An 18,165-nucleotide genomic window follows, 5' to 3' on the forward strand; every position below is an offset into this window, starting at 1 on the left:
GATATTTTTTACACCGTTTCTTCTCAAGTCATGCGAATTGACATGGATTTCAGTTAAGTGTTTTTTTTTTTTTTCTCTCCTGTTTTTTTAGACATTTCTATTTAAGGCACAAAAGCACGACTATGAGCAGAAGAAAATGTGCTTAAACTGTGTTAGCTAAAATATAGAATGTTGAACCATTTTCAGCTCATGAAAGATACTTTTGCTTGCAGTAAGGGGCTCTAATTAAAGTATGCAAGACTGCTCTTTGCAGCTGCAAAAATGTCTTCATCAGAGGCTTTCTGATCCATGTCTGCCCCTTTTAGCATAGACCCAAGGAAAAGACCTGATACTATCAATGCTTAAGGACGCCTCTGCAAATCCTTATCTTTGTCCCTCCCATCTCTCTACTTACTGTAATGCTTGAAAAAGAAGAAGATGCCAATAGACATATTAAGAGCATCAAAATCATAGTCTGTCCAAAGATCGAAACAATTTAGATTTAAAAAGTGGACAAAGGTCGAGGACTACACTTACCTACATATACACAGCCTGTGTCTTTCAAAACACATTTTATGCCTTAGAAAACCAAATTAACAAATACAGGCTGTATTCCAATGTTTCCCAGAATGCATTTTGACACAGTGAACTGTCAGGAACTTATATATTAAACCACGGTATATGTGTGTTAAGATAAATTAAAGGCATTGTTAGGTTACGCAAATGTAGCATGTCTTGACATTGTGGTTTGTTTAGGTGGGAGATTTAAATAGTGTTTCAGTTTTTCCAATTTAATAGTTTTTAAAAAAGCAACAAGACCGTTTAATGTTGATGTAACAAATTGTTATCCTGCTGATCTACAATGTCACTTAAACTCATGTACGAAGGCTGATGGTAATTTTTTGTGTTTCAGATCAAAATGTATAAATTGTCAGAATTTTAGTTTTTATAGTGGGAAGCCTCCCCGTTGAAAATCATGGTAAGTTTAAACATTTCTCACAGTTTGTCAAGGATCCGGTTATGTGCAGCAGCAGACCTTCTGGACTTGATGCCTGTAGAGTGGGTGCCTCACCCTGATCAGATAAGAGTAATGGAAGCGAAAGAAAAGACCCCTGTCACTGATGGCCACAGCAAATGGATGTGCTCCCTAAGGTGTACCTCTGGTATCCATGCCTGTGGACATAGATTTATTGCCCATTATAAAAGTATCTCTTGAAAAGTTGTTTATCCCATTGAGAAGTCCTTAAATGAAACAAGCAAGATCACTGAGAGACTGGATGAGACTCACTGTGACAATATGCTTTGAGCCAGGTTTGAATAAAGTTTAATGCCATAAAAACCTAAACTGATCTTTACAATTTCATGTCAACAAAATGAACCCTAAATGTATTAAAACGTCCGAGAATGTCTTAACTTGTACTATGGACACAGACGCATTGCTCTTTCTTTTTTAGCAGGGAAAACTTAGTTTATCAAGCAGGAAATCAAAATAAATCAAATCTGCATTGATTACAAATATGTAAATAAAACAATATATCACCTTAAGCAGTAAAGTATGACATGTATTTACATGATATCGCTTAACAAACACCAAAAATAAGATACATTTTACTTCTTGATATATAATTCTCTGAAAATGTGTGGATAAATCGACATTGTATAGCCATAAGTAAAAAGGTCAAGATTTAGAGTTACACGTTAATACACAGCAATTGCACAAATGAGGAGAACTAAAACATCAACGTAGATCACTTTTAGTAAGTATTTTATCATACACCTTTTGATTTGTTTAATTTGATGGTCGTGTACAGCTGATGGGATAAGACATGAGGTACAGTATTAAGGTAACAATGATGGAAATGATTGGCACATGACCTAACCCCCCACATGACACTACTTTTGTGTCTTGATGATTTTCATTTGAAAATTGGATAGCTGAGTCAAAGCACATTTAATTATTGATGTTGTCCAACTTTTCAGTCCGTTAACTTTCGTCTGCTGTGAAATCTTGAAAGGTGTATTACTTTCAAAACAAGTCCTGCTTACCATTAATATTCCAGACCAATTCTTTAGTGTTCTCCTTTTTTTCCTTTACTTTATTTATTTCACTTTTTCTACTTTTGGTTCCCTTGCTCTAAACTAAATCATATGGAAGGTAATGTTAGCACTGGTGGCAGGACCATTAAAAAGTGCTGATAATTGTCTTCCACACTCACTAAATCTTAGTCTTGCAATTATCACTTTCCCCCTGCCTCTCCTGACATATTAATCCACTGCTCTTCTGTTCAGTCAGCTGACGCCTCAAAGTGCATCCTGCAAACACGGATGTTGGATTTCCTACTGGTTAAGCATACACGTCCTGTGATTGCAGCAAAAAAAAAAAAAAAAAACACATTTAAAGAGTAAAAAGACAGGAGTCGGGTTGCACATACTTTGTGTAATGATTTATGATCCCTTGCCTTTGGATTAGATGTGCTTGAGCAATAATTTGTCATGGGCATATAATCTATCAACTCACTCCATTAACATCCCTATAAGAGATAGATAAGGAAAACACATTTACAGCCATATTAACTGTTCTGAGACATTTGGGAAGGGGGTGGGGGGGGCATTGATGAGACTAACCTCAAAAAGCTCTCCTGCCTATGTCTGTACAAATGGATGTTAATTTATTTCAAAAGCAATGAAGAGATTCTTTTGATCCGTAAGTGAAAATGTAGCAACACTTCAAGGGGTTATATATAATTTCAACACCAAAGTGAACAACAATTGTTATGTGTTTGTATTGTAACTATTGTCATGATTTCAAGTCTTGTCATATTTTATCCCATAACTGACTTTTTAAATGAGCTGAGGAAATTGTTTGAAAAAGTAGAAGCCAATTATGTTCTCTTCCAATTGGGAGACAGCTTGCCTATGGTCTAGCCTTGGAGAAAACATCTGGACAACATGCTAATTACACCAGTGGTTTAAGGAGAACATGTGGTGTTGTGATGTGGAGGAGTCATCCAGGGTTGGTAGCAATCTCTGAATCCCAAGTCAACCCCTAAAACCAAGTCCCTCAACACCTAACTATCCCAAGGGTTAAATCTGTATATCTGTCCACAGTATGTTCAAAACTTTGTAACAATGCATACAAATCTCTCCAGAGCATGTCTCACTTATTTAGATGTTTTGGGACAAAGAGATTAAAGGTTGACATTGACATATTTGAATTAAACTAAAAGTGAATGCACACTTACAACAGCTAGATCATCCTGTGGAGGAGTAAGGTGTGTCACTATGGTAGTTGTAGTCAGGGCATACCTTCTGCACCAATTTATAGTCTACACTGTAAAAGGCTATATAGATGCATATGACTTTGAAGGGTTTTGAGCACAACCAGGACACATGGCTCTGTGTCTGCTCCTCATAGCACACGTTGGATGAGTCAAAGCGGCACAGGGCAGTCTTCTTATTGCGGTCCGTCTTCTCATACTCAATGCGACAGTTGAATGATTTGGTGTCTTTTGTCTCCAGCGTGGACTGCTGGGCAATCTCAAACTCCACAACCTTTGATGGCGGCACCAGGCTGACTGACACATTCCCCAAGCCAGTGGAGTTGTGGCGAAAGTAAACGCTAAAAGTCCCATTCCCATGGTCCACGATCTTCCCTGTAATCAGCAGGTTGAGTTTTACAGTCTTGATGTTTGAGTGGAAATCCCCCCACCCAAACATCTTTTTGAACTTGCCGGTCTTGACGATGGGCCTGCGTTTAGTTCTAGCCTGTGCACCCTGAACATCTGTCTGGTTAGATAACCAGTCCCAGAAGTCCTCCATGTTCTGTAAATATGTGATTTCCCTCATGTTGCTTTTGAACCCAGGGGAGCCCTTGGCAAACAAACGCAGAGGATTGAGGATTCGTGGACTGGCCCCTGTGGGAGAAATCTTCTGCACATTATCGCTGTCTCCCCACTCAATAAGCTCTGAGGCTCCTCCCTGTGCTTTCCTGCATGTGACCTTTGGAAAAGGCAGAGGAAAGAAAACATTCAGTGAAATAAAACATTCCATAAATCTTTATTATCCATATCCAAAACATTTTTGGCATTATAATTCCTATGATTATTAGTTTTATTTGAACATTGAGTGTCTGGTAGGTGTTTCAGAGGACAATAATGGACTAGTGCAATAACAGTAATGCATGTTATATTTTTATTCTTGCTTGTTGAAGAAGTAAAATGCCATGGAGTTTAGATTGGGAGTAAAACATTTCAGTTTTTTATTGTGTGTTCACTAAACTAAACTAAACTAAAATAATAGATAAAATGTCCTTAGTTTACATCTCTGACACAAGCATACTAAGTGAGAATACTGAGTTACAATTTGTCTCAGGCAAGTCACATTTAATTTTGAATCAGCTTAATGACTGTGGAAAGTTCTATATCAGGTCATGTATAAAGAATGTGCATGAGATCGTTCTCTGATCCATTTACGATACAGACAGAAAATAACTAAAATATATTTGATTCCGTTAAACCACGGGCCTGTCATTTTAAATGTCAGCTATTGAATTGATCTAAAAATCTATTATTGTAAGGAATCTATTCTGTGTGTGATGACTTGAGAGTTGTTGCATGGCAGGCATGTCTAGTATTGTCTTGGCATAACATAAGAGCCATCTAAAAATGAAATGAATGGTGTAAGATGGTGAAAAGACACTAAATTAAGACAGAACCATTAGTTAGGACTTTTCTTTTTCAGGTAGAAGTCCTCTTGCTCTATCATTTTATGATACGACTCATCTCTCGTCAAAAGCCGTTTGTGCAAATGTGACCAGGAAACAGCAAACTGAAAAAAAAAGGAATGCTTAACTTCGAAGGGAAATCTTTTTAGATACACTCATCAGCTTAACTTACATTTACATAAAATGCTTCTAATATGTTGAGACGACTTGTCAGATTACATGACTATGTAAATCCCTTGTATTTAACATGTGAGTTGGTTTCACATCGTTTTATTCTTGAATGCATCATGCATATGAACTTTAGCTTGAAATGGATCCCAATAATGACACCGGCTTCTACTTCGAATTGTGCACTAAGTGGTGATCCAGACACAGCAATAAACTGTGATCTGCCCTCGAACCTCAAAGCCTTTAGCTTTAGGAGTGATTCCTGGTCCATTTCAGATAAAGCTTTAATAATTCACGGCAATAAGCTAAGCTAGTTTTATTAGTAATTAGTAGTGCCGGCTTTCCTTAGGCCTGGTTACAGGGATCTCTGAGAGAAGCAGATGTTGAAAGCACTAAGCAGCGGCTGTTTGAATTCTCACTGAGCTGCAGTATTTCCAGATTAATTATAATTTTGCTTTAAGCCTAACTGAGGCACATGTGAACAAGGCTAACAAACCAGGTCTGGCTGCTCCAATTTGTTTTTCCACAGTCACATTTCCATGAACCTTTAGACATCTGAAAGTACTGCATATGTCTTCCCCTGTCAACTGAGTAGCTTTCAATTGACGCTTTTCTTTACTATGATTGTAGTTTTACCTTGAAGTTGATCAGGATAAGGTAATGGCTTAGTTATTTGGATATGTCATTGTGAATTCCATGTGTCTCCCACTGACAGTGCATCCAGCCCATTCATCAGCCATTAAAAAGCTCAATTAAGATTGTCACTCCCTGTTAATGTGGATGAATGAGACCACACTGTAAAAATGTCTTTCCATGTAGCTAATCACATCTACATTCATTTCATCTACCCAGTATTCCCTCAGTGATACTTCCACTTAATAATACCTCTTTGAGCTCAGCTGATTATTTGATTTGACTCTTACATTACAATAACAGGGGATGCTGAACATCAAATCTGTACCAACAGTACCATTTGTCTCTGCAGTGAACAAACAAGATGTGGCACTTGTCTTCCCTACATCCCGGGTTGTTAAATCCATTACACATTTTGTGTCATGCAGCACAGCTTCAGAGGTAAAACAAAATTTTGTATTTCAGTGTTACTCTCAGGTGAGCTTTGTATGGGATGATTATAATGGAAATGAGAGAGGAGTTTAAGTATGATGAGCAACTGGGGAAATTGCTGTGACAACAAGGGGATCAGCAGAGGGATATCTAATACTTAAATGCCCCAAGAGAGATGAGGCATTGGGAACTTGAAAGCTTGCACTGACACCGGCTTTGGTTTTTGTTTTTTTTCCCCTCTCTGTCTCGCTGCGCACACAAGGCAGCAATACACACACACACACACGCTCCTTGTTCATACAGGCAGAAGTGGTGTCTCTTTAAAACAGACTTAAGGAAGCTGAGTTTTTGTACAACAAGAAGCTGGAAAAAGAGGCAAGGTCTAATGAAGGAGAATCCACAAAAGCTTAATTAAGATTTCTTAATCTGTGCTGCTATGCTAGAGGCATTGCGGGGCAATTTGAAACAAGACATTATTATGATAATAACTGCAGAATTAACAGAGCGGAAAACACCAGACCTCATTTCCCCGGCATCAGGTAGAGAAGAATAGTACTAGGGCAGGCAGTAAACATAAAGGTGGTGACTATAAATGCTGTCAGTACTCTTAATCGTATAATCCACCGCAGTAATAACAAACACAGTGAGGTTGGACTGACACGAGATTCTTAATATTTAAAAAAAGAAAATATATGTTTAAGCTGCTTATGGCAAGTGTTTACAGTTAATTTACATGATCTTCAAATGACATGCTTTAAACACAATTATTATTTTTTTTACCACCATGAAAATCTTGACCTTGTATTATAAACACTCCTCAGTTGACAATATATCAACTTTAGTAAATTGTTGTTGCTTACACTCAAGAGTTGCACAACTGGGATATTTACAACATTTGTTACTTCTAAGGCATAGAAAATCTAGATGAACAACTGAATAAAAGAAAACAAAGTACTATACTGAGCCACTAGGGAGACATTTCGGACTAGCGTAGTTTCTGGAAGATACCCCATAACAAATCTAATTTAATTATAAAATTAATTCACATTTTTCAGAAAATGACAAACTTTTTTCATGAATTAAACATGATATAAATAAACGTTTAAGTCATAAAAAATAAAATAGGATACATATAGAACATTATTACTTTGTTATTTATTTGTTTTATTAAACATGTTCATCTGATGTGTCAATGTAACATTTTTGCTCCTACATATATTATTGGTTACATCAGCATTGGCTGAAGCAACAAGATAAATGGAACAACGAGCTTCCACAACATTATAACCTACTCACACTTAGCTTGGTCCTCCTAATTTCAGAGAGGAAAATTAATTTGTTATTTTTGAGGGATATCTGGGTTAACAACATTCCTAGGCTTTTATCTTACTTTATCTTTCCTCTGTCATGATGCTTTTGATGTCTTGTGTGAAGCACTTTAAATTGCCTTGTTGTTGAAATGTGCTATATACATAAACTTGCCTTGCCTTACTTACTTACTTTGAGTTGCACTACATTTTATTGTCACATTATTTTACTCATTACTAATTCACAGCCTGAATAAAACTATCTCTGTGCACCTCTGTTGTAGGATTAACTACAAAATATTGTTAGTGCAAAAGTACTTTCTTAACTTTTATCACAAACTAGCTTGAAGAAAACCTGTTAAAGCTGAACGAAATCTTCTTCAAAATGAACTATTTAAGTTATTGTTCCACCTTTGATGTAAAACATTCTCTTGTTTTGCGTGTCTAAAGCTATAATTTGCAACTTATAAGATTTGAATTTGTATAGTAATGATATGTAATAAAGCTATTTAAGCTAAATAAAGAAAAACTGAAGCTGCTAAGTTAAATGACTATCTGTAAAGACTCCTTCTTTATGCCACCTATTCTATAATTGGATCTGATGTATGTCAATCAATGGTATCCTGAGAATTGAGCTTGAGCATGCTCCACTCTGAGTCAGGATCTGTCTTGACATCTATCTGTAATAAGCGCTTGCAGAGCCCGTTGCCTGCTTGTCCCGTGGGTAGACATATCTTTTAGAGGCCTGACGTAAAGGTAATTGCCTGGGTGACCAGAACTAGCCTCCAGAAAGTTATTAAGAAGCAGGTGACATCTGGCTTCTAGATCATCTGAAGAGATGCCGTAAAAGTGCATTGGTAGTTAGCAGCCGGAGACATTGTGCTCAGCTATGATGGGTTCCAGGCTTCAGGCAAGGCAGGAGTGTTGTTCTGATGGCAGTGAAGGAATCTCTATCATCCTTTTCTTGAGAGTCTCTGTGTCATCCTCATTACCATGTTTTCTGTATCAGTGAGCTAAAATAATAGTTTTTTAGATTTCCATAGTTGATTTTTCTCCCCTGTACATAAGGTCAGAATTTGGCTCTTCAGAAAATTGGATTCAGACCTTTCCCTCACAAAAAACAAAATGGGCAATTAACCTGCTCATTAGTGCAAGCAGAGCAGTTCCAATGATGCACTCTACTGTTTTTCATGGATTTATCTGTGCAAATTGACCCCACTTTGGTGGTGCAATTCATTTCTCTGCTAATTTTCTGTAACTGAAGCTTCATTAACTTGATGCGCTTCCGAGTACTAAAAATCTGGACAGCTAATGGAAATTACACTGGCTTGACCACTGCCTACTTCCTAGCATTATTGCAACACAGGACCAGACCATATTAGAGCTGCTCAGCTAGTATGATTAGCAGTAAACCACAGAGCTGCTGTCGCAGAGCTTGATTGACTGCAGCCTCTTACTTTCAAGCGTTCAACATGACAAGCGGCTTCACTCGCAATTCGTAGCCCGCAATCCCTTTGCCCTGCATTCTTCCCCAGCCATCTTCCTCCTGATGTTACAGGGCATATCATTTGTAATGATTCACACCCTGAACCGGTTCCAGGACAGAAGGCCCTTGAGGCGTTTAAGCAGCCCAGAGACAGAGTCTACACTCTGCTGAAAAATAGATTGGTGCTCTGATCGCTGGAACAGCCTCACGCTCCAGAGCCATCACTTTTAATCAGAGGCCGTCCAGGGAAACACATGGCAGGTGCTTCACAATGTGGTGGATCGTAACAGAAAATCCACACCGGGGGCCCCTTACCAATCACAGACAGCTACAGCTCATGTGTACGTGTGTGTGAGTGTGTGTGTGTGTGTGTGTGTGTGTTTTTGTGCATGAAGCATATCTACTCGGCTCCAGTATAATCCTTAAGGCCATTAACACCTGACCTCTGTGAAATGAAACAGCAGCCTTTAATATCTTAACACTCCTACTTAAGACGCTCTCCATCAAATGAATTTGTGACTTGATTCATATACTTGGTCTAACTTGCGCTGATATTAAAAGCAGCCAGTATTAAATGCCTGGTAAACCTTGCGCCCATAAGGTCTAGATATACAGATTTTCACATTAAAGTACATGATAAGATCATGTTAATAATAAACATGTCAACATTCACAAGCTTAAAAACGCATCCTGTTGATACCTCTTCACATTTAGACCCGAACCGCCTTAGACTGTTCAAATATTTTGTACAAGTGTTGATGGTGTGAGGAAAAGGTGCTGCAGATGTTTTCATGACTACAATCACAGTTTTATCACTTTGTCTGCATCTCTGCAGGATATCACTTCTAAATGTTGACAGATGTGCTGGAGAAAACCTGCGACACATCACCATAATGAGGTAGAATGTGTAACAAGTAGGCTAGCACTATCAAATCACACAATTAGAAAGAGAAGCGGGAAAGCTTCTATCAAAAATGCAATAATTGGGGCCCTAGTTTACCCCAGTCAGTATAGACTGTCCTCGGTGGAACGGCCACAGGCTCAGCCGCCGCATATCTACCTCACTCTCCCTTTCCACATTTCCGGTCCCTCCTCAGCTGTCCTATCAATAAAGACTAAAAAAAAAGCAAAACGTACAATAACTGTGAAAGGATGTTTTCATACTTTAGTTTAAATGTTCTTATTATGTAAACCAGATTAAAAACAATGAAAAATGTATTAAATTGCGAGTATTACGTAAACTGTGACTGTCCAAAATTGCAACAGTGTGCTGCTGTATCATGCCTCTTCAGTTATGTCTGCCTTCTTCTGTTTATTAGGGTAGAGAGTGAAATGTTGTGTTCAGGTGTGCTGTCAATCATCATCATATAACATGAATGCAGAAGAAAATAAGGGCTGCAGTATTACTCATTCGAGGAAAAACATGACCCAAGTAAAACCTGAAGTGTGCTTTCTTTTTGTGCTGTGAAATGAAAGGAGGCAATTTTTAATATTAGAACCTGCTGCCTGATCATTTTCTACTCATTGCTTCATTGGACATGCTTGAAGTCTAAGTTTTCATAAGAGAATGTGAGGCGTTTTACGTTTTCTCTCTTTTTGTGAACAGAGAGAGCATCAACAAACACACCTACTTCCCTATTTAAGAAGTTCAAAACATGCAGCCAACTTGTGTTTTCTGTTAATATCCTCTTATCATACAAGTCCAATTTCATCCTGACTCAAAAATATCCCATCAAACAAGCTGTCAAAGTTCAAATGTATGTCACCTATGATAAACCAAAATGTATGATGTGTTGGAGCCCTTTAACATTTCCTGGATATTGCCAGCAAATACAAAATAATGTATACAATGAACACATTTGTTATTATTATTTATTTTCCTTTTTCGGTTACTCGCACAGTGTTTTCGTTGTTTTTCTTCCTATCAACGGATCCGCCACACATCAGTTTTTTTTGGACATCTTGGGTTTTCTATATGTGTCAGTGTTTTTGCATGACTTTTTACTGATTAACAGGAACAGAAATAAACTAAACTGCACCGCAAACAATTATTCACAGTTACTTCTACTGCAGTGTGGAAGCTGCCAACACAGAACTATAGAGATGCATACATTTCCTCTGATAAATGTGTAAATTACAGAATATCAAACCATACAATGCCATACCAAATACCACCTTGTGCTATTGTTCACAATCACAAACTGCAAACTTCAGCTAGAAATCATTTTGAAGGCCAATAACAGACATAAAAAAACAAATCTTTGAAGCTGTTCTACTTAACTGCTGACTACACATTGATTTGTTGTTGTTTTTCAGATAATGACGGAGTAACTGAGGCTTGTGAATACACTTTAATTCACAACTGTGTTGCAAATTTTTGCCATCATTCAATAGATCCATTGTTGCTGCAGTAAAATGTAAATTCTATTTTTTAAGGACAACTATTTATTTTAAAGTTGCAATAAAATGATAATAACAATAATAATAAAGGCTCAAATCTGTTCCACCGTATTAAACCTGCACAGCTATAAATAAAGATTTCCATTTTCATTTAGTGTGCAAATCAGTTCAAATGTCTCCCTCTTGACCAGGTCTCATGCTAAACTGTATCATTTTGGGAACATTTACAGTGGATCAAATGAATAAAAGAATCGTAGAAAAAAATTAAAATTACAATAATGTTTCATTTCATTAAGTTGTGAATTAACGGCAGGAGATTTGATGTTCACCTACAACAGTGTTGGAGACGCCCATAGGGTGAGAGTGAGATGTTTTCGGAACTATGACTCAGAGGAGAAATTTCATATAGAGTACAGCGATGGTGTCAGGTATTCAGCGTTAGATCCCACTAGGAGAGAAGGAGGAGAGCGAAGGGAGGCTCTGTGGCGAGAGCCTCCAGGTAATCGGCATACTTGTGTTATCTCAGCACCTGCCACAAGTGACAGCAGCAAAGCCCTGAACACTTCACATTTAGGCAGGCGTTACCTTTCAACGCATCATCAGTTTCATAATCCCCTTACATGGTCAAAGTGCCAACTCCTGTACCGGCTCCTGACACCTGCAACACACCTCTGTATGTGTGATAGCAGGGATTCAGGCGGATAATACCATGAAGCACATTGGATTGAATGTAATTATCATTTTCTTGACCACTTTTTGACACTTCTACTTTGTACAACAGTACGAAGAGGCTTGTGAAACTCCTCGACTTAAACATGTTATTCTAAAATGAAATGTAAGGGATGTGGTTTGAGTTTTTCCGCCTGCGTCTCACAAAGACATTATCTACATGTGTTTCTGAGGGAGCTTTTTCTGTGTGACAACTTCAATTAGTCTTTTTCTTAGCTTCAAATCCATTCTGGAAAACGACACGGGTGTTTCATTCAAAAATGTTTTGTGCTTGATTTGCTCAAAGGTACATCCACCAAATTTTGACAGAACAACTGTTTCTATTTTGAAAGCAGATTGTGCCTCGGCTGATTTCAGAAAAACAGCTCCCTTTGAAGAAGAAACAAGAGCAGTAAAGACGTTGCTTCCTTTCTTTCTGAGTACCTCTGAAGACAGGTACTTCACAAGAAATATACAAAGACAGAGGGGCGCTGACAGTGCTTTGTTAGGGCAGGAAATGACAAGCTGAACAGAAAGGCCTCAAAGCCCACAGGAAAATGAGAGTGCAAAACTGAGAATAATCAGAAAGGAGATTTAGTGTACTTGTTCTAAAGCTGTCACACATTGCCTTTAAAAGAAAAGGAAAACAGTTTTAATTAAAGAGGTCAATCATTTACCTAAACTGTGACAAAGTGGGCTCCAAAGTAATTAAGAACTTCATATGTCAGTGTTTTGGAAATACACGTTCAAAGGAAAAAAACTCTGCTAATTTGACAAACAGAATGTTGGTTTATACTATGAGACAGGTTGTGTCCTGACTTATGTGAAGAAATCACAGCTGTACAGCAACAAGACAACCGTTCCAATCATCTGAAAAGATTTAGACAGAAACCTGTCCTTGACTAAACCACCAAAACTTTTGTATTTTATTATGAAGCAGAGCAGCAGCTATGCAGACAGTAAAAGAGACACTAAACAGGGAGGCTGTGCATCAGAGAGCGCTGGATGGTTCTGACCCTGCAGAGTGGTGATGAAAAAGCTATAAGGTATAGCGGAGCCTCCGTGTCTAACATCGCCTAAGGCTGCACGTCGCCCATAAAAATTCATAGCTGTGGACCAAGATCAGCAGACTCAAAATTATATTAAACTGAATGTTTCCTGCAACAAAGATGCCAAACTGGGTGCTCCTCGGGATTCTCACCTCATCCAAACATGACTTGTCTTAAATCTAAAAGGGTGTATGGAAGCCAGATTATGATTCATTTCAATGCAAAAGGCAGTTGTCTCGCACTTATCTTGTAATTTTTCTTCCTCATTTCGAGACCTTAGCCCTGGATTAATTGCCTTAGGACGCACAATTATGATTGATGATTGGAGAAGGAATAGGTTGCAGGGCTTCACACTGTCAATACAACCCTGTAGTGCTCCGAGCTACATTTTAGGGATATGGCAGCCAGAAATGACAACCTTTTCTTCAGAGGTTCGAGACAACATGTAGGCTGAGGACCGCAAATGTCACAGACAGTATTGTTTATGAGGGATTATCTAGTCAAGCCCTCTGGCTAGAAAGATTGCGGCCACTCTATGAGCACAGATACACATCAGCACCATGTAAGCTCCAAAAAGATTCCTGCAGGCAGCACGGACAAGGCCCCTTCACTCTGTCAATGCATGTTTAATCAATCCCACAGAAATTTCTCTATGGCCTTCCTGACATTTTCTCCCATATTTTTCTCATTCCGCAACAAATTTCTGTGGTGTTTTTTTTTTTTTTTTGAAGACTTAAGTTCCACTCTTTTTTTTTTTTTCTCTATTTCTAACAAGGCAAATCCTGGAAGAGGTTGATGTGAAGACCAGGCAGAGCAGGGATGTGAAGAATATAAACACATTTTTTTTTTATTGTCCAGAGGGAAAAAGGGGGGTACAGGGGGTTGGGCGGTGCGGTCTGTAAAAGAGACGAGGACCTTATCACAGCCCAGCAGCTCTGTAATTCGCCACCATGATAAAGTGGCAGCGCGGAAAACCTTACAAGGCTGGCACAATCCAAAGACGGATTAGGTTTTTCTGACATAAGCTTCCTGAAAAACTAATCAATCAGCCCATGCAGTATTATCAGAAGCGTGAGATTAAAGAGCTGCTCCTAATCCTCCCACTGTACATTTTATTACACTTCCCAATGTTAGCTGCCTTTAAATATACAATAAATAAATAATAAAACCAAACCTAATTGAGCATGGGGAAGGGGAAATGGGTTAAAGAGCCCTTAGAGAGGGAATTTATGTGGAATTTGTGTTTTGTTATGAAGAAAGGGATAAAACTGTTGTCCTTGCCAGGACCCCTTTTGACTTTGAATAGAGCCTTACTGTCTCACTCCAGCACTGCAAAGAAGAAATGCAAGCAGGCAAAATGCTCCTGCAGATTTCTAAAATAATGTTGGCCTCGAAAACTGTATCAAAGCTACTTTAACTCTTACTTTATTGCTTACTTTAGTAATTTCATTCTTTAATTGATGCACAAACAGATAATTTAGCAAGTGACTAGATGTTTATAAATTAATAAATAACTGTTGAAATGAATGCTAAATCCTTTGAGAAATGACTTGTAATCCCCTAAATCAGTGCACATCACAGTTGCAGAGCTGAACTTCAAACATGAAACGGAACCAGAGGACAAGCTTACTGGTAAACAGCTAAGCTTTGTCTCTTTAATGCGTCACACCCATCTATCAACATGCTGGCTCCATCCCTGCTCAGTCCGACCTGTGGCAGTACTTATAGATGCTGCTATACATTTAACACAACATCTGACCCTCTCGGCATAGGCCGGCTAGATGACTTAATATACCCACTTAGCTCTCACCTCAGAGATAGGAAATGATCCCTTAATTGACTTTGTCAATGTCTTCTCACGCTTAATTCCAAACAGTACTACAAAAAAAACAACAACCACTCACTGCATGCAATCTGTGGAAGAGAAGCACGGCAGGACAAACAGGGAGCATGGCTCACAAGTATGTTTTATCTTCATCTACATTGTTCTGCTGTCATCGCAGAGAGGATAACTGCAGCAGATGTCATGGGTAAGAAATGGATTCTCCCAGGATGGCTTTGACCCTCTTATTTGTCCCTGGGGTATGGCACAGATGCTGGACTGGGGTTACACTGCTTGATTCATGTTCTGGGTAATTTCTGTGTGGATGTGTATGAAGGCGCAAAGGGAAGGGAAGCATTTTTTCTTTTGGGTTTGTTGAGTTGGATAATTTGGCCACATGTGAAAATTAAGACTATATATTTAAACTGAAAATCTACAAATACGTATTTCAGGAAAAGGGGATTCGTATGGCTCAGATGTCTGATGCGATCATGTAATGTTATCAAATATAATCTAGCCTTGCGACTTTGCTGCATGTCATGTATCCCTATCTTTATATTATCTCCTCATAGAAAAGTGTTCTACGAAGCGGACATGTAAAAATAAATTAAAGACTTTTTGCAGTTCAATAAGTTATTTTGCATATTTCATGCTTTCAGTAATCGTTGTCCTAGTATTTAAGCATTTTTCACACTGGGGGGAGGAGGGGGGGTGAGGGAATATTGATAAGGGTTAATATGTCCCTGGTCAGACAGTGGTAAGTCTGCTAGGAGGGAAGCCACAAAGGCGTAGCAAAAGGGCCTCTCCAGGGAGGCAGCCTCTCTCTCCTCCTCTCTCTCTGGAGGCAGAGCTCCCAGAAGGCTTCAGGCTGATTACAACAGCAGCCGGAGCAGACAGCTCTTTGCTGCTGCATCTGCATAGTTCAGGGCTGTCCACAAAGAAGCACCATTTGAGAACAGCACAGATATATAAAAATAAAAGAAATTCAATCAAATGGCATTTCCTCTTCAGGACTGATCACAATAAGAGTTTGTGAAGGGAGAATGATCAAGATAAAACATATTCCCTCCCTTTAAAGAACATCAGTAACTGTTGAGAAAAAGCAGGAAAAGACCTTTAAATTTCCCTAAAGATTATGTTCCTTTGAGAGCTTATTCATGCAATAAAAACAGAATTACTTTAAAATAAGATTACGCGCAGAAGCTTAAGACAATCGGTCTCTGGTAAATGCTTAATAATTCCCTGCGCATTCACAGGGACTTGTGATTTCATAAAACTGTAAAAGTTATTAAGGAGGAGCAAAGCCTTCAAATACAAGGGGGTTCTTCAGTTTTTTCCTGTTTTTCTCCATTTTCTTCCTTTCTGAACCCTGGCCCCATTTTGGCATATAAGAAAAACCCTTCCCAGGGTCAAACATCTACCATGGAGGTCTAATCTTGTCTAGGCCAAAAAGCAAAATAAAAAGCATAATAAAGCACAAATATCTATGAACTATAGCTGAATAAATCAAGGGGAATAAAGAATTGTTGTTTTTCCTGAGGCTTAAAGGGAAAGAAGAAAGATATGAAAACCGTTCATAACCAAACCCCACATGAAAAGAAACATTGAAGATAGTCTGGCATACTGATAGATACTAATTCAAAGATTCATATAAATAACCATTTAAAATCATATTAAACCCCCTCCTAATGATTTAACTGTTGAATTTTTGATAATGAGAATTACACATTAACTTGGAAGGCCTATTTGTACATGTTCTTCTGTATCCAAATCTTTCTGAGAAAAACGTCAACCAAAGGATGGTGAATGGATGAGAAAACAGCTACATGTGCCTTCATACAATATGGCAGATGACACATTCACAGTATTTTTAAAGTTAAATCCAATCATTTTGCCGATTCTTTTCTGGTAAATAAAATCTGGAAATTGAAAAGTATCAACATCATTTAAGAGTTGATAGGGCATCCTTTTAAAAAAAATTGTGAAGAAATTTAACATCTAAATGTTGCCTATCTTATTCATGTATTTGGGTAATTGTCACAAAACAAGATTATCCAGACTAAACGAGTTCATGACGGCCAACAAGTGTGTTAATGATGACTGTGTCAAATCACATTTCATGCAAGGAATTTAATAAATTGTGATGATTGACATCATGTGGTGGATGATGTAGCTATATTTTTTGACTTAGGTGATGTATAAATCATTAGTATACACACTAACATAACTCATTTATACAATATATAACATATATAATACAACAAAATGGAATAAGAAATAAAGACTGTCTGATTATGGGGCCAGCGAGGTTATAAAAATAAAGGCTGCTATAAAACTGTATCTAAGTTTCCTTTAAAGCCTTTTGGCCACGGGCATCTTTATACATATGTAATCTAAGATCTGTTCCCATTTAATAATCTCACTCCTTACCTGGTGCAGGACGAAAAGAAACAGGAATGTTTGCACAGCTCTCATCTTCAGTGACTTGTCGACTTATTCAAAAAGAGCAGCGCTTAAATCCTCTCTGCGAGATTTGGAGAGGGACGGACGAAGATGCCGCTGAAGCATTGCTGGGATCACCTGCAAAATAATTGGTAATACGTACAATTTTAAGTCACTTGAAAGCCCCTTGTTTAACCCGACAGCAGCTTAGTAAGATACATTCAAATCGTATTAGTAGGAGAGAAAAAAGTGGTTCTTACCGCTTTTCAAATGTAATACCTCAGTTGGTCAGTTAAGGCGGTTGGGATCATCCTTGTTCAACCCACTTTGGAAAATCATTTAAAAGAAGATCCTCTCAAAAGGTCTTCTGGAATGTTGTTTGAATTCTCCCCGAGTAGATGGGACACTTTGGAGATCTTTACAAACAACGTGAAACGGCTACATTCAGTGACTCCGTTAAAAACAAAAAAGACTTCTTCTTGTAAGTTGCGACTCAAACCAAAGCGAAATAAAGTGATAACTATGTCCCCCCCTATTCAATCCCGAGCAGTTGTGTTAAAGCATTGACAATGTTCTCACACAGCAAAAGCAAATGAGCCCGTATCCCAGCGATGGAGCCGCGGTCAGTCAGACAGCAGTTTGCTCGCTGTGCGCTCACTTCAGCTCTACTCGATTTCAGTGCGCAAAATCCTCTGCTGCGCGTCTGGAGACTCCTAGGTCCATGCGCATCCTTGCTGAGAATCAGACCGAAGATCTATCGTTGGAGTCTTTCCCTATCTGTCTAGAGGACAAATACAATGCTTGATGGCACTGTAAGCAGTTTTTTGTAGAGTTACACTTCCACGTTTTAACCCTTTCGACGTAGTTTCATTTGAGCACTAAACGTTTTCAGTCTTCTTTTTTTTTTGGGGGGGGGGGGGGTCAGGATTGTAAGCAAAGCCTAAAGCCTTTATTCAGTCACCTCAGACTAAATAATGCAATAATAAATCAAGCTCTTGAATTTTCGTATAAAATTG

At 38.4% G+C, this 18,165-nt stretch overlaps 1 protein-coding gene across 1 annotated transcript; it reads right to left on the reverse strand.

Annotated features, from left to right (window-relative positions):
• Positions 1 to 1,287: 1,287 nt before the first annotated feature.
• Positions 1,288 to 18,002, reverse strand: LOC109986919 (neurexophilin-2). Its single transcript, XM_020637781.3, has 3 exons — positions 17,410 to 18,002; positions 17,138 to 17,287; positions 1,288 to 3,978 (listed from the first exon to the last, which is right to left on the reverse strand). The coding sequence occupies exons 2-3, from the start codon at positions 17,180 to 17,182 to the stop codon at positions 3,232 to 3,234; spliced, it is 792 nt and encodes a 263-aa protein (XP_020493437.2). The 5' UTR covers positions 17,183 to 17,287; positions 17,410 to 18,002; the 3' UTR covers positions 1,288 to 3,231.
• Positions 18,003 to 18,165: the final 163 nt, after the last annotated feature.

This window comes from Labrus bergylta, chromosome 13 (assembly GCF_963930695.1).
Source record: "Labrus bergylta chromosome 13, fLabBer1.1, whole genome shotgun sequence".
In the NCBI taxonomy this organism is placed as follows: domain Eukaryota; kingdom Metazoa; phylum Chordata; class Actinopteri; order Labriformes; family Labridae; genus Labrus; species Labrus bergylta.

What these genes read in the sequence shown, in the direction of transcription:
- LOC109986919 (XM_020637781.3), bottom strand. Translation starts at nt 17,182, where the DNA reads ATGAGAGCTGTGCAAACATTCCTGTTTCTTTTCGTCCTGCACCAG. An exon ending in TTCTTTTCGTCCTGCACCAG is followed by an intron (nt 3,979 to 17,137) that starts GTAAGGAGTGAG and finishes CCTTTTCCAAAG; the next exon opens with GTCACATGCAGGAAAGCACA.